The 21,717-nt window shown below is 39.7% G+C and overlaps 1 protein-coding gene across 1 annotated transcript; it reads left to right on the forward strand.

Annotated features, from left to right (window-relative positions):
• The first annotated feature begins 1,455 nt into the window (after positions 1 to 1,455).
• ipo9 (importin 9) lies at positions 1,456 to 21,643 on the forward strand. The gene is made up of 24 exons (XM_041783716.1): positions 1,456 to 1,732; positions 5,818 to 5,879; positions 6,373 to 6,459; positions 6,577 to 6,778; positions 7,830 to 7,918; positions 8,217 to 8,303; positions 8,442 to 8,561; positions 8,870 to 8,970; positions 9,937 to 9,995; positions 10,109 to 10,260; positions 10,354 to 10,452; positions 10,786 to 10,892; positions 11,401 to 11,540; positions 11,831 to 11,993; positions 12,456 to 12,682; positions 12,880 to 13,028; positions 14,237 to 14,365; positions 14,653 to 14,928; positions 15,016 to 15,182; positions 17,930 to 18,063; positions 18,218 to 18,337; positions 19,132 to 19,245; positions 19,361 to 19,437; positions 20,823 to 21,643. Exons 1-24 carry the CDS (start codon positions 1,573 to 1,575, stop codon positions 20,931 to 20,933), a joined length of 3,132 nt encoding a protein of 1,043 aa, XP_041639650.1. The 5' UTR covers positions 1,456 to 1,572; the 3' UTR covers positions 20,934 to 21,643.
• Positions 21,644 to 21,717: the final 74 nt, after the last annotated feature.

Consider the following 21,717-nt stretch of genomic DNA (forward strand, 5'->3'; position numbering starts at 1 on the left):
AAAATCATGGTCATGAGTTCAAAAGGATCCATGCACCGAATATTTCCTTCTTGGAGCAACAGAATTATGAGGTTTAGCTAGTTATTCCTGTGTCAGAAACAAAACCCAACAGTTAAAGTGTCAGCAGATTGCCAGTCATGCCTCGGTGATAATGACTCCATTGTTTTCCCTCACATCGGTTCAGTTCAGGGTTGCTCTTGTCTTAGAAGAATGGAGGAAAGGAGTGAAATCAAAGTTCAAGCTCATGGTAAACTGAAAAGTGAGACTGCATCTATTGATATGAGGAGGGTGAAGCCTGTAGCTGACAAGAACTCTGCGGAAACAAGTTAATTTGTTGAGATTTGTACCTGATGATTCCAGGAAGTGACGAGTAGTCAACCAGGACTGAATTACACACTGTAGCAAAAGACATACCAAAATTTGAGCACCAGTGCATTATAGCACTCACATTTTTAACCTTATCCATTTGAATTTGTCTGAGTCTCAAAATCTTGGTTACATTTGACTATTCAAAAATGGCATTTCCTCAGCAAGAACTGGGGCCTGAGTAGAGTACCTGGGACTTTTTTTGTCTTCCAGAAGGTCCCTGCACCTGGAGCAGTACTTTCCAGGCGACTTCAGAAGTGGGTCTTGCAGCACTGAGCTTTTTGGATTGGTGCTGTACTTGTAGCGTAAATAGCAGATGGTTGAACTATGTGGTTATTTTGCCAATTGATTTCAAAGTATCAGCATTGCTATGTGGATGTCAGGACTGGCAGTTACTGCCTTGTTGTTGAGGTAGGTGTCACATCTGTTGGCATATATAAAAAGGGTGTTAAGTTTCATTGGTGTGTAGATTCATTTGACTAATCATGGCGTTTGGACCAAGCTTGAAACAGAAATCAGTCCAGGAGGAAACGTTAAGCCTCTTGAAATGTATCAACTGGAACTAGGGTAATCAAGATACAAGAATTTAAAACTTCAGCATGATAATGACATTAATCATATTAATACCCTTTCAGATACTAGAGTAACAAAATGATGTATTTAAATACAGCCAATATTGATTCAATTTTTTGTCAGTTATTAAAATTTGTAGGCAAACTCCGTTGAACAATTTAGACTGTGCATGAGTTTCCCTGCAAGTTTTGAGGGGTTCATTTCTAAAATGCACCTGTTTTATCATGTAGATTTAGTTTTTTAACTTTTTGATACTTTAATGCACACTATAATTTTTTTTTAACTCATGCAAAGGATCAAATAATTAAAACGCTGGGTCATTAGGTGTAAATGTAGGTACAGTTTCAGGATATGATCTCAGATAATAGTCGAAGGCCTCATTTCCCCCGATCCACAAGAGGGAGACAGAGGTTGCAAACAAAACACATACAAAGAAAAAAACACGTGGGCAGAGCATAGGGGCAGAACCGGACGACAAAATGTGCTTCCTCCCGAAAAACCCCGCCTTCACGTTTCCATGCATTGGCGCGCTTCGCCTCTGTGCTCGCTGTGGCTCCTGCTCCTCCCCGGTTGGTGGTTGGTGGCGGCGGTTGAACGACTCGGTAGCAGGCTGCGGGTGCACAAACAGCAGGCATGAGTGCGGCGGGTAGTGCTCGGTCCGGTTCGGCCGCCGGTCCGGTTCAGCAGGGACTTAAAGAGGCTCTGATCGAGACGCTGACGGCCATCCTGTCCCCGGTTCAAGAAGTGCGCACCGCCGCGGAGGAGCAGATCAAAGTGCTGGAAGTGACAGAGGGTGAGTGGTAGCCTGTTTCTTTACGCTAGTTTCAGGGTGTTCAAGGAGGTTATCTCCCCGTGCCTCTCACTCATGTACGGCGTGGGCCTCTGCGGGAACAACCTCCATGTGGGGACAGCTGCCTGCTGCGTCTATCAGTGCTAACTTTGGCTGCAGAAATAGCTAACCATTAAATGTTAGCGATGGGAATGTCTTGGCTACATCCAGTTAGCGTTAGGCCATCTTTACAGAAGTTAGTCATGACCAAGTTAGCTAAAAACCTCATAAAATATGTTAACCTTACCTCGGGTTTGGGGATGATTTCCTATCTGACAGATGTTGGTAGCTCAGCGCTAACTGCATCTGAAATAAAAACACTAACGTTAGCTCTTAAGTTATATCAAGCACATGTGAAGCGTGTGGACCCCGGCTCCAGCGACCCAGCAGCAGGGTGGGACACTGGCTTACTGTTCTTGAAAAGTCAAAACATTTACGAAGCGTAAATTTCTGTTTATATGTGCTGGAAGCTAGCTAATGTGACGCTCGAGCTACACACTTAACGTTTCTGGTCTCGAGCGCATTGGAATCAAAGAACGTCACTTAACGGCTGTTTGACAGCGACAGTTGTTAGCTAACAGAGCCAACTGTTGTTTCAGTGTTTGTTTACATGAAAAAAAAGAAAGTACTTATGATGTGGAGCGACTCCCATAATGATCCTCCACTGTTTGAAATCTCAATTTAATTCTGTGGCAGCCACCGGTTTCCCGGTGACAGACTTTCCCGCGAAGTTGTCTCCCGGGGGCTTCTCCCTCCTCAGATCCCGCCTTAAATTCTGCCAGCATTCATCATCATCATCACCATCATCACCACCAACAGCATCATCATCACTTAAACCTGCACATGAAAGAGGGGAAGACAAAGATGACCAAGAGTCCAGCTCTCTATCTGGTCACTGTCAGGAAAAGCAAAAGCGCCGGTTTATTCTCCGGTATTACATTGATAAGGAAGTTTTATTTGTTATCATAATATCTTTTTGGGTTATCAGCATCCCATTTGTCCATAAGAAAGTAAATATTACACAGTTATACATTATTATATAAACTTACAAACATGCCAAGCAGGATGAGCCCCCCACCCCCTGTTATAAAGATCATTCCCATTTATACTAAATAGTAATAGTAACAAAAGAAGAAAGAAATAGTAGAAATAAATAAATTCAACTAGATTGTAAATCTGGAAAAGGGGTTAATGCCTTGCATTGCACAAACTGTCGACTTTGAATTAAAATGTTAAGACCACTCTATCTATGTGTGGAAATAATCTAACTTGCTCTGTGAAACCATCATTTCAATAGTCATCCAAAGACTGACTAGAGTCAACAAAGGACAGACAAGTGAAGCAAATACATTAGATCTCACTGCCAAGAATAAGAAGACGGAGGTTTTAGATTTTTACAATTAAGTAAAATACACCTGAGGGCCACATGAGAAGCAAAAGCAATGATATTCCTCTCCTTGATAGGAAAACAAGTAAAATCCTCAGGAATACCAAAAATAGAGATTTTAGGGACCCACAAGTCATACAATGGCCTTCAGTAATGTGTCATAGAAGGATCCATGTCAGACAAGGGGAAAACGTGTGTTAGGGCCCTTTGCCACCCCACAAACAGAAAGGTAGTGTGCCAAGCTCCATTTCCCAGCTGAAGCTGGTATAATTAATTTACTCACAGTTGAGATGAATTCACGGCCTGAAGTATAACAAACTAGGGTTGTCAAAAGATTTCAGTTTTAATCACTATTGATCTCAGGGCTTCTTTAGTTAATCCTAATTGATCATAATGTATTTGTCACATTCAAAATGACATCATTTTGCATTCAAAACAGTATTTTGTGTCGTTGTGGATTTTTCTACTGTCTTAAACTAAGCGCAATTGACTTCCTGTTTGGATACAGACCTGCTCTTACAAGTAATCACAGATTATGACATGAACTTAATCACAGAAAGAAGAAACTTATTGTAGATTAAAGTAAAGGAAATAGGGGAACAGTAAGAGGGTAAATGCTTGATGGGATAAGATGCAGATGGTTTTTGACTTGCCCACTGAGCTGAAACGAGACATTAAGCGGCAGCGAAGGACTTGTTTTACATCACTGTGGCTGCAGGGAGATGCTGTTGTGGCTTTACCAAAGTGTGCTCAAAGAGACAATAAATCCTGCATTCAATCAAGATTTAAGAAAATTAGTGCACTTATTGTGGATCTTAATCACAATAAATGTTGATAGCCCGACAAGAGACATCATAAGATGGGCACGTCTCTAACAATAACATTATGATTATGCAATGAAGCATTACATTTGTGCATACACTTACTGGTAAGTTTGGAATGAAAATCTGTTCAATCTATCCACTACTTGTCAAGCTGGAAAACTTACAGTGTTGGAGGACTTGTGGGATTGATTATTTAGGGAGAAAGAATCTAGAAATCTGTTGCTGCCTATTTTTTTAAGAGTACCAGCCCATTGGGTCCTGGGTACCAAGTATCTAGTAGCTGAATCAGGCCCAGGACAGTGCTCCAGGTGCCCATTGAAGCACAGGTGCTGCTCCCCTATTCAGTAACTGAGCCTTCGCTTCCCATCCCAGCTCTCCTGAGTACGTCAGCATGAAACACGTGGTCTTGCCAAAGATACCAAAAAAGGACAGAAGAGAAGTGACTAGTAGAATGATTTTCTAATAAAGCTGTGTCTCAATCTAGGATAGTGGCAACTCAACTGTTATGCCATGCTGTTCAGCTTCATTATCACATAAAAGACTGCAATAGTTTTTTTTTTGAATGGTACTTAAAAGGTTTAAAAATTGACTACAGAAAGGGATTTAAGTTTACTATGGTGCCACACACTGCATTTGCATTTTGTCAAAGTACCTTTTCCAAAAATAGGGAAAAATGTTAACATTGTGTAAAATATTATTTTCATTACTCTGTGCATTTCTTAACTCAAAACATAAATACACTAAGTAGCATAAAACAACTTCAAAATCAGATGTTTTTACAGTTCTGCTTTCAAAATAACTCAGTATTTTACAAAAAATTGATTATTTTCCCTGTATGAAATAAAAAAAAACTTCTGCAGAGTGCAAATGTGGCCCTGTTGTGCCTTACAGTCTCATGATTCAATTTATGTATTACTGTATATCGTTCTCGCAAATCACAACATTGTCCAGTATAACTGCAATCACAGCTGTAGGTTTTAATGTATTACTGAATATCAGCACAGCTGTGATTAGTTTTGACAGCGGGCTTTTCAGCTTTGTTTTTTACATCCACGGTCATGATATTATTCAGTGCCACAGAATTCTCTGTTCTATGACATTGCTTCATTAAATATTTGGTTAATTTGGAAATTATTCCCATAAAAGGAGTTAAATGTTGTTCTCTCAAAGAAAGATGGATATAGTTGCAGTGGAAAAGCTGACCATCCATCAGTCCTTGCTTTGTCTCTCGTGCTATCCTCTCCCCCGGTGCTATTTGTGCAGGCAGCGGGTCGACTGTAGCGCAGCGGTGCAGAGAAGCCGACCCTTTCCGCTGGCCCCTCTCTCTCTAAGGCAGCCACTTTGTAGGATTGTCAGCACTAACATTGTCTTCTGGCGCCTGATGTCACTCTTGGTAAAACCCAGTGAGAGAGAGCTGGTTCACAGCTGAGGTTGATGCTGATCCTGAACTGTGTGTTAATCTCTGCTTGCCTGTCATGCCAGGTTCAAAGCACAGAGCTTTATAGCTCATTTATTATTGCTATGTTTTGTCGCTTTATTTTTATCATGGAACACCTTAAACCCACTATTTTGTGTCATACTGTGCTTTCTAGTCATGTTGCTGCACCCAGTTATATCATAGTACCAAATGAAAGAAACAAACACATCTTAATTTTTATCAGCTTTGAGCATTTGTGCATTTATGCAAAAAGTTTTGTGTTTTGAAAACAAAAAGCTCTCATAGTCTTGCTATCCCTGATTTCTTTTACGCTCTCAGCCTGTGACTTGATCTTAATCTTAGTCCTCTCTACTTTAAGTATAAATTTGAGTTCTTAGTTGTTTATGTTTTACTCTTGTAGAATTTGGCGTCCACCTGGCAGAGCTCACAGTCGACCCTCAGGGAGCGCTTGCAATCCGTCAGGTAAGAAAAACATTTTTGAACATACTTTTGAACATGATATGCTAAATGCTGTCTTGATTATGACTCACTTTATCACTTGTGTGCAATATGGCAGACACCACTGTGCTGCACTTGCTGGGTTTTATTGTTATCTTTTAGAGCAAACCTTTACCATTACTTGTGGTGTACTTTAAGGTCCAGTTTTCTTCTGATGCCTCTTGGATAAATCTATGCAGACAACATAGACATATATCTTCCCTTGAGACCCAAGGACCCTAAAAGCATAGCTGCTATCAAAGATTCTTTATGAAATATTAGCTGTCACATGGCACTAAGCTTTATATAAGTTGATAGTTCCAAATCTGAAACAAGGTGTTCACATAACATAACAAAACTCCACCCATATAATTTGGCGAAGCTATGGTTTTATCTGTAAAAATTAAACCCACATCAGTAAAGTTACACAGTGCCACACAAACTGATTCTCATCAGCACCCGTGTCGTTTGTTTGCAGTTAGCATCAGTCATCCTAAAGCAGTATGTTGAGACTCACTGGTGTTCTCAGTCAGAGAAATTCAGACCTCCAGAAACTACAGATCAGGTAAATCATTTTTACATTATCACCTTTCTTTTGTCTTTAACGTATTGGCTAAAAATGGTGTGTCCAAAGTAAAGCTGTATTTATATTTGGAACCAAACTCCTTTTGTCCTCCCCCAGGCTAAAGCTGCCATCAGGGAGCTACTGCCAAACGGTCTGCGGGAGGCTATCAGCAAAGTCCGCTCCAGTGTTGCGTACGCCGTGTCGGCCATCGCTCACTGGGATTGGCCCGAGGCCTGGCCTCAGCTTTTCACTCTCCTGATGGAGATGCTGGTCAGCGGAGATGTTAATGCTGTTCACGGGGCCATGAGGGTCCTCACAGGTTTGTTATAAACAAAAACAGCACATAAACACTACAGGATATGTCAAGTCTCTTAATGTAGACCGCAGACTCACAAAACAAACCTACAGTTTAACATCTATTACATCGAAGTATTAATGAGAATAAGTTATTTCTTTTTAGCAGTTTTTAAAATGAGGTGTACATTCTCTCCAAGGCAAAAAAACATCTAAGTTGCCTGCATTTGATGCTTTTTCTTTTTTGGATGCATCATAAAGTATTACAGCCAACTCCTGGCAAAATATTTTATAAACGCTCTGGTCAGATATCTCATTAAACTCATCCTAAACATGTCAACTGGCGTTTCCACTTAGAGTTAAGCAACCAGAGGTCAGCATAGACAATTGAAAATGTAATTTATGTTGTATCTCTGCTCAGAATTAATGAAGTTAATGTCAATATTAAGTCAGATTATCTTTTCATTATCATAATTACTGAGACCTGTACTCTCTTTTTTTGTAATAATCGAACAAGAAGCTTCAAATACATTATATCTATAAAGTTCCACGGATTGTTTCAATTCTTGAAATAATAAAAACTTTGTTGATTTACTCTAGCAGAGCTCCAAAAGTATGTAACACCATGTAGGTTAAGCTGCATTTCACAATAAAAGCACCTGGAGAATTTGGCTGTTTATTTTAGAAGTTCTATCAAATAAAGGAGGTTGTTTGTCCTTGGTTTGAAAATAATGTAAATGGAAACCAAATTGACAATGGTTAAAGGTTTCAGTCATTGTTTTAAAATGAATGTCCATTCTCTAGGTTAACTGAAAAAATATGGCCATTAATGATTAATGGACAGATGCCCAGCTATGTAAAATAACCAGTAATCCATGCTGCTTTGCACATTATCAGGGCCGCCCCTGGCCAAAGTGAGGCCCTAAGCAGACTCTGCAGGGCCCTAAGCAGAGGCACCCCAACATTGATTTTTGTAAAACAAGACTTGACAAGAAGTAAACTCTTGAGACACAGAGTTTTGCCCCCTGAAAAAAAAACATGCACATTTAAAATATTCTGTCTTGTGCTCTTTGCAGAGTTTACCCGGGAGGTGACAGATACTCAGATGCCCCTGGTGGCTCCTGTCATCTTACCTGAAATGTACAAAATCTTCACCATGGCTGAGGTATTTCTTCAACTCTTAACTCTCTCTACAGCTGCTTTAATCCTTTTTTAGTCCTGTATGATTAATCTAACTTTGAAAACCTCCCTCATATATGACATCTCAGTTTGCTCAGAAAACTTCATGAATACCAGAACATTTGGTATTCCCTCCCTGATAAATATCTGTAGAAATTGTCAGTATTTATAACACTTTATTTTCAGTAGCTGTATTGTGTAATGTTGCTGATGCTTCCTCTAATTCTCTGCACCGTGCTTTCATTGTGTAAAACTTAAACTCCCTCTGATGTTGCTTGTGTCAGGTGTACAGTATTCGTACCCGATCCAGAGCTGTGGAAATTTTCACCACCTGTGCCAACCTCATCTGTGCAATTGAAGAGCTTGAGAAGGTGAGATAGTCACAATAAGATGCGTGCAGTTTCTTTCATTTGTTTTTTGATCAGTTACGTTAAAGATTATCTATATCAATTAAAAATTTGACCATTGATAAACTTTTATTCTGTTAATCTGTGTGTGTGTACATATAGGGAGCAGCCAAAGCATTGATCTTCCCTGTGGTGCAGCAGTTCACAGAAGCATTTGTACAGGCTCTGCAGATGCCTGATGGACCCTCGTCTGACAGTGGGCTTAAGATGGAGGTTCTCAAGGTGAGAGGGACTACATATACAGATAGATTAGAGGCTCAGCGTCAACGTAATTTAGCCCACACTGTGACAGGTATTTTTCAGTTAAGCTATGTAAGAGAGAACAAAAAAAGTTTGGGTAAAAGTGGTTTTTAAAGATTAATCAATCAAATTTAAGCTGCCACCCTTTTATTATTACTATAAATTGTAAGGTAATCATGGCATGCAGCTAAATTCTGTTTGATTCAAGTACCTTGATAACAGGAGTTATTTGTGAAACATCTACAGTTCATGTTTTACATCTGTAAATCTTCTCTTTCTTGCTCATTTAGGCTGTAACAGCACTGGTGAAGAACTTCCCCAAACCCATGGTGTCCTCCATGCAGCAGATTTTACCCATCGTGTGGAATACATTGACAGAAAGTGCAGCTTTATATCCTTAAAAATGTTTTTTTTTATGATTTTTATGTATTAGTTTTCTGAGGTATCCACTGGTGCCTGACTTTTAATAATAATATAGTGTTACACTTTCTGTGAAGCTTTTAAAGGTTATGAAGCATGATTTGCATAACTAGTTGAACATACTGTCCTCTTTTCATGACAAAAAACACCACTATTACCAAAAGTTTTGCTTCCTTCTGGGTGAACACTTCATACTATAGCAGCTAATGTTTCATTTGTATTTATCTGCTGCTTCAGCACAGCAGAATACTTCCCCATGGTGACTGAAAAGCAAAGAAACATCCAAATTTCTTGCTTTGAACTCAGTTTTTAAGCAAACAATGAGCATGATATATTACTGCCAAATTCCTCATACTGTTTTCGCAGTGTTTCATTCACGCCTCACACTCGAGTGCAAATTGCTCCATTTCTAGTCAGTCTTTAAAATTCTTCTTTCAGAATCTTCACCCTTCTTCACTTGAGCTGCGTGTTGCAGAACCCATTTCCACCATGTACTGATCCATGTAGAGCAGATTGACCCGAACGAGAAGGCACAGGGACGTTCAGACAATCGAGTCAATTTCAAAATAAAACACCAGGTTCAGACTTCTGATTCTTTATCCCGTCATATCAACACATTAAACAGGAAGCACACGAACAACAGATCAGTATACAGCGGGCAAATTAACGTGCTGCTTGTGTGTTTTTTCTCTTTACTCTCGTGTGAACTTAAGATCTTGTCATCTATCTGCTCTGTGCCAAGTGAAGCAGTGTTGAGAACTGACCCAGTGGGCGAGCCAGTCAGAGCTAAACCACAGCATGAAAGAAATGCTGCAGACACAGAAACGCTGTAGGCACAGGCTTTAAAATTTGTGTGTTAGGCAAGATGTTACTGGTGATACTACCATGGTGAAGCAGAAGTAAATAAGCTGCGAGTATTCCTTAACCTTTAGTTCACTTATGTGCGAACAGAAGTTAACTACACAGAGGAAGTGGACGACCCAGTAGATTCAGACGGTGAGAAACTTCACAAATCCATCAGCTTTCATCTCTATAGATTGCATAAATTGGATTTTTTTAATTCTTAAAACACATTTTTCCAGTCTTAGTGTCCATTTCTCTTTTTGCAGGTGAGGTTTTGGGTTTTGAGAATCTGGTGTTCAGCATCTTTGAGTTTGTCCACACGCTGCTGGAGAACAACAAGTTCAAGAGCACAGTGAAAAAAGCTCTGCCTGAGCTCATCTACTACATCATCCTGTACATGCAGATCACAGAAGACCAGGTGAGGATGAAAGTGACTGAAATGCATTTATAACCTCAACAAGGAGAGGACATTGATTAAGAGATCTAATTGTTTTGCCTCCTGTTTCTTCAGATTAAAGTATGGACGGCTAACCCTCAGCAGTTTGTGGAGGATGAGGATGATGACACCTTCTCATACTCGGTTAGGATTTCAGCTCAGGACCTGCTGCTGGTGAGTAAAAAACATCTAAAACTACACAAAATCTAATATTGTCTTCCTCAAAAGCAGCCTCTGCAAACATTCATGGTGTCTGTTAAACCTTGTTGACCTAATCTTTGAGAAGGTCTTGAATTTTTCTTTATGAAGCTGATTTTCTGTGCGGTGTTTAAGCACAGAAATGCTTAGCAGAGCTTTTCTTTGCAAAACTGAGGCCAGAAATGTCTGGTATTTATAAGTCACAGAGCTTTCATAGCAGCCCATAGCACATCATCAGCTCAGTTTTTAGTCTTTATTTTTACCCTGAGAGCATGTATAACGATGCTAACCATTGACCTCTGCTTACAGGCCGTAGCTGCAGAGTTTCAGAACGAGAGCGCGGCAGCTCTGGCTGCAGCAGCGACCAGACACCTCCAGGAGGCCGAGCAGGCCAAAAACAGCGGCAACGAGCACTGGTGAGCGAAGGCAACACACTGACAACACTCTCTGACAAATCAGTGTGTCCAGTTAAGCTTAATTCCTCTTATTAAGGACAATATCCAGCTTACTGCAAAATGTTTTATCCATGATAAACTATTTATATTAATTCCGGCACAGGTTGGACACTTAAACATTAATATCCCGTTGTTTAAAAATAATATTTCACTTGTGTTTTTGTTGAATTGTTGTGTAGTCTGGAAAACGGCATCTTGTTGATTCACTTTTCCAAATAAAAGAAGTTGGGAGAAATGTTTTATACGATTAAACAAATACCATTCATTTCATTCTAAAAACTACCTATAAATAGAGGAACAAAAGAGAAGCATATTACAGTGTCATCTTTTTTTTCTTGAAGCTGTATTAGTGAATAAAGTCCTCCTGTATTGTATGCATGACAAATCCAGACAGCTTTATATTCACAGTTGTTATGTGACTTGTTTTGTTTCAGTTTTTAAGTCAGTAAGTGATATTTGTTTGGACCAGGTGGAAGATCCATGAGGCCTGTATGCTGGCTCTCGGCTCTGTCAAAACCATCATCACAGAGAACGTGAAGAACGGTCGGATCCAGTTTGACATGCATGGTTTCCTGGCCAGCGTGATCCTTGCTGATCTCAACCTGGCTGGTGAGTCATAAACTGATTGTCTGGGTTTGAATGAAGCCATAAACTCACAATGGATTGTGGGTTAAAGTGTGATAGAATAGTGTTTATCAAGGCAGGTAACAAAGGTGAACCCCAAAGTAAAGCCAGAGGTCAGACCCACACTTTGGAAACAACTGAAATACTTTGGTTAGAAATATATAAAAGTATTTGATTGATATGACACATTGTTAAAGCCTTGTGAAAAAAATTTTGTTCATTTCAAATTCCCTCTCTCCACTTTTTTTCTCCTGTGTTTGTTTCCCCGTGACTAGCGGCATCTCCGTTCTTGCTTGGCCGAGCTCTGTGGGCGGCCAGTCGCTTCACAGCAGCCATGTCTCCTGAGCTCATCCAGCAGTTCCTCCAGGCCACCGTCAGCGGCCTCCATGACAGCCAGCCGCCCTCCGTCCGCATCTCAGCAGTCAGGGCTATCTGGGGGTGAGAGAGATGTTTAGTAACTGCTGAAAGAGCTAATTTAATATTTTGGAATACAATCATTTGCTATTGTAGTTGATGATGCCTATATGCCAAATCTGAAGGTACTGCCTGTAAAGCATTGCTTCAAGATTCATAGCATAAAAATGTTTATTACTGAGTTTTGCAGGGTGCTTGCGGACAGATTCTCTTACATTTTGACACACAAAGCTAGCTTTTTTCAGACTTTGTCATGAAAAAATTGGGTATTGTACTGATATGTCAGGATTTCTGTTTACCTTTATATTCTTTGAACTTAAACTGTAGTTCGTGCAAACTGGAAAACATCTAAAATTGTTATCAAAGATACACAAACTTAACATTTAAACCTTAAGTAACCCTTTTGAAGGTGGCACTTGGTGACAGTAAAGATGTGAAAATAATTTATTGATATTGTTTAAGTCTTACAGTCCATGTGATTCTCAGGTATTGTGATCAGCTGAAGCTGTCAGAGAGCACCCATGTCCTTCAGCCTTTCCTTCCCAGCATCCTGGAGGGACTGGTCCAGCTGGCAGCCCAGTTCAGCTCCGAGGTGCTTACCCTCGTCATGGAGACTCTGTGCATCGTCTGCACCGTCGACCCCGCCTTCACCACAAGCGCAGAGAACAAGATCTGCCCTCTCACCATCGCTATTTTCCTCAAATATAACAATGGTATGGATTTTTTTTCTCTGTATGTGTCCTTTAATTTTCACAGTCAAATAAGGAAACAATTTCAAGATTTGAGGCTTTCCATTTTTTGTTGTTCTTTGAGATAACAAACATTAAAAAAAATCACTATGCACTTTTGAGGAAATACTTAAAAGTGTTAGGTGAGGTAATTTTTCTCATTTGGTGTCCTTTCGCCTTAGACCCTGTGGTGGCATCTCTGGCTCAGGACATCTTCAAGGAACTGGCACAGATCGAGGGCTGCCAGGTCCCCATGCAGATGCGTCTCATCCCCACCCTGGTCAGCATCATGCAGGCCCCTCCTGACAAGATTCCCTCTGGACTTTGTGCTGTAAGTAAATAGTGGCATACAAAGAAGCACAAGAGGCACAATGATTGTTCCAAAAGGCTCCTTTGGCCTTCTGCCTCTTGTCTTTATCATGTCAAACTTTTCCCCTGACCAATACCTGGGTCCAACCATAAGGAACTAACCAATAAAAAGTTCCAGATTGAAAATTAAAGGCTAGTCTTCGGAAATGTTTTCCATAAAAAGTCTTTCATTTAAATACTTTCTCCAAGCCAGTATCTTTACCAAACTGCTCAACTCCTGGGTACTTTGTCTTGCTTTACTTTGCTGTGCTCTCCTTTTTTCCAGTCCCAAGGTTGACTGTCAGTCCTACAGGTTATGTAAAAAGTGTCAGAATTTAGAAAAGACAGGCACAGTTATTTGCTTTTAACTCCATAAATTTAATCGCTATCGACAACTTACATATTGAAACTTGCAATAATAATCTTTGGGTCCTGGTAAATACCATGCAACTGGACAGAAAATGAGAAACTGACAAATGATGAATAATTGGATGTGATGCAACTTTCCCAAATCTGACATGGCAATGTCGTATTTAAATGAACAGATAGTTTAAAAGGGGGCATAAATATGAAAACCTACTTTTAAGTATTTATGCACATGATATCTCCCCTTATTACCATTAAAGCAGACCATTGAGCTTGAGTCACAACTAGGAAGGGAGGTGTGGCGAAGCTTATTTGTATTTAAAGAGACACATCAGAAACAAGCATTCTGAGGATGCTGCTAAGAATGGTTTATACAGGGTCAGAACCTACTCTAGTGCCTGATCATGTTATATTTTCACTAAGCATGGTGAAAATAAAAGCTAAAACCTAATGGGTCAGTAGGTATGTTGACAGAGCAGCTGCTACAAAGTTATTGAAGTCACAGAGGGAGACAAGAATTAATTGGTAGATAAAATGTGTAATCCTACCTGTGTTTGAACCCTGAGTTTAATGTTGGTAACATAATTGAGTGATTGAGATAAATTATGTTGCATGATTTACGGTTAGAAATAATCTGGTTAGATTATTTCAGTGATGAGCTCTCAGTAGATGAGCACTCATCTGGACAGACACAGGAAGTGACTAATTTCCTAATGTCCTCCTTACTCAGTGTCTCTCTAATCCTGTGATTAAATGACTCAGCCCCCTGACATTGTTAATCTAAAGCTTTAACTTGTCCACTTGTTAACTTTTTATTTGCCACAGACGTCCATAGACATCCTGACCACAGTCGTCCGAAACACTAAACCTCCTCTGTCAGAGATGCTGGTGTGTCAGGCGTTCCCTGTGGTGGCTCAGTGTACTCTACGCACTGACGACAACACGATAATGCAGGTGAGTTTTATTTGAGTGCATCTGTTCAGATCTTGATAGGAACACATGGAAAAAATCATAATAATGATAATGTTGTTTAGCAAATTTTTAAGAAATAGTTTCAGATAAAACACCATCATTTTAAACTGTGTTTCTTTACATTTTTTTAGGGCTTTTTGACTAAAAATTGAAGAATCAATTCCACAACAGCAATGATGAGAAACATCAGTATTTAGCCCCTGATTAACCCAGTCACCCCTTTAAAGTCTTAATAAGTAGTTTGTCTTGGAATTTCATCCCTCCTCCAGAACGGCGGTGAGTGTCTGCGTGCATACGTCTCCGTCGCCCTGGAGCAGATCGCTCAGTGGAGAGACGAGCAGGGAAACAGCGGCCTCTGGTACGTCATGCAGGTGGTCAATCAACTCTTGGACCCCCGGACGTCCGAGTTCACAGCCGCCTTCGTAGGCAGGTTGGTGTCCACTCTGATCTCTCGGGCAGGGACAGAGCTCGGGGAACAGCTGGACCAGATCCTCCGAGCAATTCTGAGCAAAATGCAGCAGGCAGAGACCCTGAGTGTCATGCAGGTAAAGAGAGTACAGATACAGATTTGACATACTTAAACTGTGCCTGTGCTGCAGTTGTCATCATTCTTCTCTTCCCTCTGTTTGTAGTCTCTGATCATGGTGTTCGCTCACCTGGTTCACTCCCAGCTGGATCCTCTGTTGGAGTTCCTGTGCAGTCTGCCCGGTCCAACAGGGAAACCTGCTCTGGAGTTCGTCATGACTGAGTGGATGAGCAGGCAGCACCTCTTCTATGGACAGTACGAGGGTAAAGTCAGGTCAGACCTCTTTGTTTATCATTTAAGTTATACATTTAAGCATTTTTAAGTCAACATGAAAAGTTGAGTTTAATCTACAGGCAAAGGGTTTTTAAAGCATAGCTTGTTCCAACAGCCGTGAAGCTCTTCCTGTTGACCACAGATGCTAGCCTGCACTGTCAGCAGTAACAGCAGCTGCAGCTCAGATTCATGGTCAGTGTTAATATTGAAGGCAAGGAAAAGCTGGTGCAAGTTTAGCACATTTTTCTGCTGCTTTGCACCTGCTCCTCAATCCTAACTTGTCTGTACAGTATCCTTTATATACTCTCAATTATTTCAAATCTTGTTTTTTTCGCTTTTGGCTACAAAATAAACAAATCCATGGAAGGTCAACCCTGCAGTGATTTATGGTCTGTTGTCAAAACTGCTGCTGCCTGTAGATGGCGACATCCATACATGTATGCCTATGTATCTTCTTTGATCACTTTATTAGGTACATCTGTTCAACTTCTCATCCAAACAAATATGTATTGTCATACAGTAGCAACTGCTGCATTAAGGCATATAGACATGGTTGAGGCGATGTGCCTAAGCTCAAACCAAGCATGGAGAAGAAAGGTGATTTAAGTGACTTCGACATCATGTGACAGCAACTTTTAGTATGTATACCTAATGAAGTGGTCAAAGGATGTACATAGTTGTCAAAAGGTGCTATTATGCTTAATTAAAACATTTTATTAGTTAAATTTGCAGCTTTTTTAGTTGATTATTGCTTATATTTTAATATTTTGTCAACATGAATGTGTCTTATATAGTACGTCTTTGGCTCAGCACAAATCTGAGCTTTCCTGTCCTGGGGCGACAGGTTGTGGGAGTTTTGTGCACCGAACAAGCCCTGATTTGTTACTGTCCTCAATTTTCCTCAGTAGAACAAGAAGGAAGATGAAGAAATGAGAAAACAGACAATCAACAGTCAGGAGTTTTATATTTAACAGCTACCTTAATCGTAGAAAGACTTTTGCATGCAACTTTTTCTGCGGCTTTTCATGCTCATAAAATAACCAGGCAGACATTGAGAACAAAGTCTGATACTACAGTACTGCGGAAAAACAACAAACAGGATCACAAGGCTGATGCTAATACTGCTAAACAGTTGAAAAAATGGTATAGATGGCAATATATGGTGTCACAATACTGAGTGTATTGCAAAACATTTAAAATACCAATAATATTGAATTGAAAAGTGTAAGGGCTGAACGATTTGGGGAAATAATCTAATTGCAATTTTTTTTGGACCCAGTTTTGCAATTGTGATTTAATATGCAATTGTTTCTTAAGTTCCTCATCTCATGTATTTTCCAACAAAAACAAGCAATAATTCATTATATATCATAGCCAACACAATATTAGATGGATTAAACTAGGGCTGAACAATTGTGTAAAAATATCTAATTGTGATGATTTTGACTCATTTTGCAAACTGGATTTGAATTGTTGTATTAAAGGGAATGATACTTTTTATATAATTGTCATATTTTGCAAGAAAAACATACAACAATGAAGAAAACAGGATTTTTTTGTACGCTATTCTAAAATTATGCCACTAGAATGATTGCATGATATGTAATGTATCACATCACTGCTGCAAAAAAGTTACAAACTGGTATTTTGACACAAATTTCAGGTGAAAGAAATACTGCACCTTCTGCGATTTGAAAATTGCAGCAGGCTATATTGCAATTTAATCTAATTTGGGATTAACTGCCCAGCCCTACTAAGTATCGTGATAACATTGCATTGCGGGGTCACTACTGATTACAACCTCTACCTTCCAGCATGTCTCTCCCCCTCCCTCTCATCCTTGTTTCTGGCTCTATCCACCGTCCTCCTCTCTGGATATAAAGGCAGAAAAAGCCCAAATATATAGCAGAAATGAAGAGATGCCAGTGAAAATGTGGTCTCAACTAGAGAGAAGACCACCCAGCCTTTCTATATAGAATACAATGATGTGTGTTGTATGGATCACCAGTGATAAATATTACTGCACAATGTTAAACATTATGAAGACGTTTGAACCCTATGACCTAAACAAGTTATTTATGACTAAACAAAGAGAAAGGATCAAACAAACATGTTTAAAAAGTGCATAATTACAGAATGACAAGCCTGAAAACATTTAGTTTTCAATCAATTTTCCTTATTATTTTGGGAAAACCAGCTTTGTTATGTGGGGAAAAGACTGAATAAGTTGAAAATGTACGCAGCACCACTGGAAAACTTAGAAAATATTTATGGATGTACTGTTTACCCACAGCCTCATACATCACAGATGTTTGGACATTTTTTTTCCTTGCACTCATTCACGGCCCACTGGAAACAGCTTTGCATCCCCTTTTGGGTCCCGACCCACCCAGTGAGAAGCACTGCTTTAGATGTTCTGGTACAGTCTGACATTTCTTTGTTGTAGGAGCTAGTTCTTTTTGAGCATTTGTTATAACTGCTGGCACTTTCACTGGATGATGCTGCCTGGTAATAAGTGTCAAATCTGGAGTAGTTTTTGTTACATAATAGATAATAATACATCTCTTTTAAAACATTGTTGACAGATTCTACTTCCAGTGTGGCATTAGAACAGATTTGCTTTCAGGAGGCACTAAATGGCTCAATTTCTGAATTGTCATTAAAAAATTTCCTCCTGTATTTTCAGCTTTTTCAAAGGTCCTATTCACATTTCTCACAACTACTGTCTTCTTTTCTTTGCTCTGCAGCACGGTGGCTCTCTGTAAGCTGCTACAGCACGGTCTGAATACAGACGACAAACGTCTCCAGGACATCGTGGTGAAAGGAGAGGAGATTTACAGCCCTGAAGATGGCATTCGCACTCGCTCCAAATCTGCAAAGAGTAAGACATCCTGGCATAAATAAATTTCAGTAAATATCTGACAAAAAGCACCAGAAAGATGCTGAAGTTGCAGCAGCTGAATTACATGCACACAGCAAAATGAGATGTAGTAAAGGACAGAGGGTTTCTGGTAACATTTCTTTATTCTCCTCAGATCCAGAGCGATGGACGAACATTCCTTTGCTAGTGAAGATCTTTAAATTGATCATCAATGAGCTGTCAACGGTGGTGGAGGCGAACGCCAGCAGAGCGAACGCAGGAGACTGGAGCCAAGGTGGATAGAAATTAACAAGCTTCTGTTTGGCATTGTCAGTTGAAACATCCTCTTTGGGTTTAACTATGCCTTCAGGGCTTTACTCAGGACATAGATATGGTTGAGGGAAACAAATGGAAACTTTTCAAGGATCCAGTCCTTTTATTCTACAAAATTTTCTGGCTTTATAAGGAAAAAGAAGTGTGCTAGCTACTTGTGCTGACAGGGTGGTAGATTTTAATAATTGCAACAGCTGCAGTAAGCAACTGATGTATTATTTTATATTGCTTAGAAAACAAGTACCTTTCACCTGCAATCAGCTGTATTTATTTAAGTTTCCCACCAGACATTTCATTTGCAGGATTTGGTACAGAGTTGTTGGGTTTTAACGTGGCTGACTTAAGTGAACCAGAATGATGATGGCCTGTTGCTGCAGCAGACTTGCTGACAGTGTTTTTTTTTATATCAAGATTATTTTGTAAGGATAGAGCTGAAAGTGCTGTATTCACTTTATTTAAATCTTGATGCTGATGTACTCATTGGCAGTCACTCAAATTAGCCTACATATTTACACTACATCACACTCACAGTGCTTTTTCAGCTACAGACACCAAAGTATTGATCACATATGATTGCGTTTGGTTACTTTTTGACTAATTCTAATCCATCAGTTATGTATTTTTAAAGAAAATTGGCTGGCAGGTGAAAGCCATGACTGGCTAAAAGACTTGTTCCACAATTTTCACAGTTTTTCATGTTTAGTTTGTGAGTGTAGACTAAAGAACGTGACAGTGACCAGCTGTTGTTTGTCTCAGATTCGAGTGGTATGTGGGAGGACAATGCTGAAGATGAGGGGGAGGATGATGATGAGGAGGATGAAGGGCTCGCAGGGCAGCTGCTTTCTGATCTCATCGCCTCCAACAAATACGGTATGTGAATCTCCCCGGTGTCTCAGCTATTTCTGCCGTTCGTCTTCAACTTCTTACTCCTAACGTTACTTTAGAAGTAGAAGTCTCCATGTCCTTATGTGCTCTGTTGTTTTAGATGATGACTATTATGAGGATGACGAGGAGGATGATCCTGATGCCTTGAAAGACCCCATTTATCAGATTGACCTGCAGGTACAGTGGCTCTAAACGTTTTGTTATTCATGGCTATATCAGTAAGCGACTTGAACGACTACACAGATTAGCTAGGATGCTTACTTAAAGAAGTTGATGAAAACCACCATTTTATATTTCAGTTATTTTGCTGTATTATGATGTAATTAATACCTCAAAGAAATAAATCACTTATAGCCATGGTAACTTTTATTATGTTAGTGAAAGTTAGTTAGTTGGATTTCTCTTAACAGTTGCCATTTGGTTGCTGAAGGGGGGGGGGCTTTTGAAGCCAATCTGTGTGGATCGCCACTTAGGGTTGACCTGCATTCAGGGCTGACGTTGATACTGCTCACACACACTATTAATAATCAGTATCAACATCAGGGCTGATGTTGATACTGATTATTAATAGTGTGTGTGAGCAATAACCAATATTTGGAAACGATATGCATTTGCTAAAGCCTTGGAAATGGCTTTGAAACCTTTTCCAATCACTTTGTTTTTCATTTTTTCTTGAATTTCTTTGGATCGTGGCATGATGCATTTCTTTTTGAGATCTTGTAGCCTACTTCACTTTGTCTCACAGCTTCTGTTTAAGTGATTTCTATATTCAACAAATCCGGCAGTAATCAGGCCTGGGTGTGGCCAGTGAAGTTGAACTCCGCTTTCCAAAAACTGTGGTTAATCACAGTTTACTCATGATTTACCAAGGGGGGCAATTACTTTTTATACACAGGGCCAGATGGGTTTGGATTTTTTCCCCTAATAAATAAAATCATCATTTAGAAACCGCATTTTGTGTTGACTTGGGTTGTCTTTGTGAGGTATCAAAATTGGTTTGATGATCTGAAATATTTAAGTGTGATTAAATATGCAAAAAAGGGGGAAAATACTTTTTCACAGCACTGTGTATACCAGAAATGGGGGATTGTAAAATTTAGAATTTTTTAACATTATTACAAACAGATGAATGTTACTGAAGTAACTTGAGGGTCTTGAAAAAAAGCTCTAAATGCTTTTAATAAGCATCACATGCTCCACATATTTGAATAAGATCAGAAGATGCTCTAATTAAAACAAGGCTTTAGGCAGATGTGCTGCCAGTCTTGGTGGGAAAGGAAGAAGCAGGCATGCAACTTCTAACCACTGTTGATTAACCGTTACTTAATGAAACATGTGAGAACTAAAAATGTAAACTTCAGCCATCATAAGGAGGATATAGCACAGAAAAACAAGCAATATAAATTTTCAGTCAATCAGTTTTAATCAGTCATACTTTAATTTTACTATTTGTTGGTCTTATTTTTGCACTCTAATTTTGAAGCAGTCTGGCTTTATAATTTCCTCCAGAATTGCTGTCATTTTTAAATTTTATCTTAATTCTATATGCTCTGATCCTCCAGGCTTACCTGACGGATTTCCTGACACAGTTCGCCCAGCAGCCGTGTTACAGCATGTTCTCAGGCCACCTCAACAACACAGAGAGACAAACACTGCAGTCTATAGGCCTTTAACCCCACCGTCTGCTGCTCCAACATCTCTTCCATCTATAAGGCCCTTAAAACTCTCTTCGATCGCCGCACCACTTCAGCTATCATGAATTTCTACTAATGCGAGGAAAGGATGATGTTGATCGTGGCAGAAGAAAAAGAATTGGGTTAGAGAGATGGACATGTACTTACAAATAACTCTCCTGTTTCTGTATTTTCATGATGGGATGAAGGACTTTGAGTGATGAAGATGAGGAGGTGAGAGACCAAAGACGGTCAGAGGACTCATCATTTTAGACCGGACAAGAGGGTTAAGTTTGCAGCTCCGTGTCAGGACAGGTGAACTATGAAATATGAGCGGACTATTTTGCCATGTCCTATTTGTAACTTAGCCCGTTATTTTTGTGTTTCCGTATAAACAGAAGAAAAATGCAACATTGAAAACACTTCCAAGAGACTACAATGATTTAAGGAAGGTCAAGAAAAAAAATGCAAACATCATGATATTTGTACTTGGAGGGGAGTATTTGGTGGCCTTATATTCCAGAAAGCATTGACTGTTTGACAGCAAATGAAAAGCTCTTAGACCATCATGTCTCGGGGAATGGTGGGTATTTGGGAATTCACACTGATGCCATGGTGTTTCGCAGCCCTGTCATTTCCTTGTACCCCGAAAATTTGGGATGGAAAGATTTCTAAATAAAAAGTCCAGAAGGACATCATTTCCAGATTGATTTCCAGGTTCTTTTCTTGTCTTCTCAAGGTGGGAATAAAACATGTTGGGTTTCAATCATTGAGTTTTTCTTAT

Source organism: Cheilinus undulatus, linkage group 3, assembly GCF_018320785.1.
Source record: "Cheilinus undulatus linkage group 3, ASM1832078v1, whole genome shotgun sequence".
NCBI classification, from domain to species: Eukaryota; Metazoa; Chordata; class Actinopteri; order Labriformes; family Labridae; genus Cheilinus; species Cheilinus undulatus.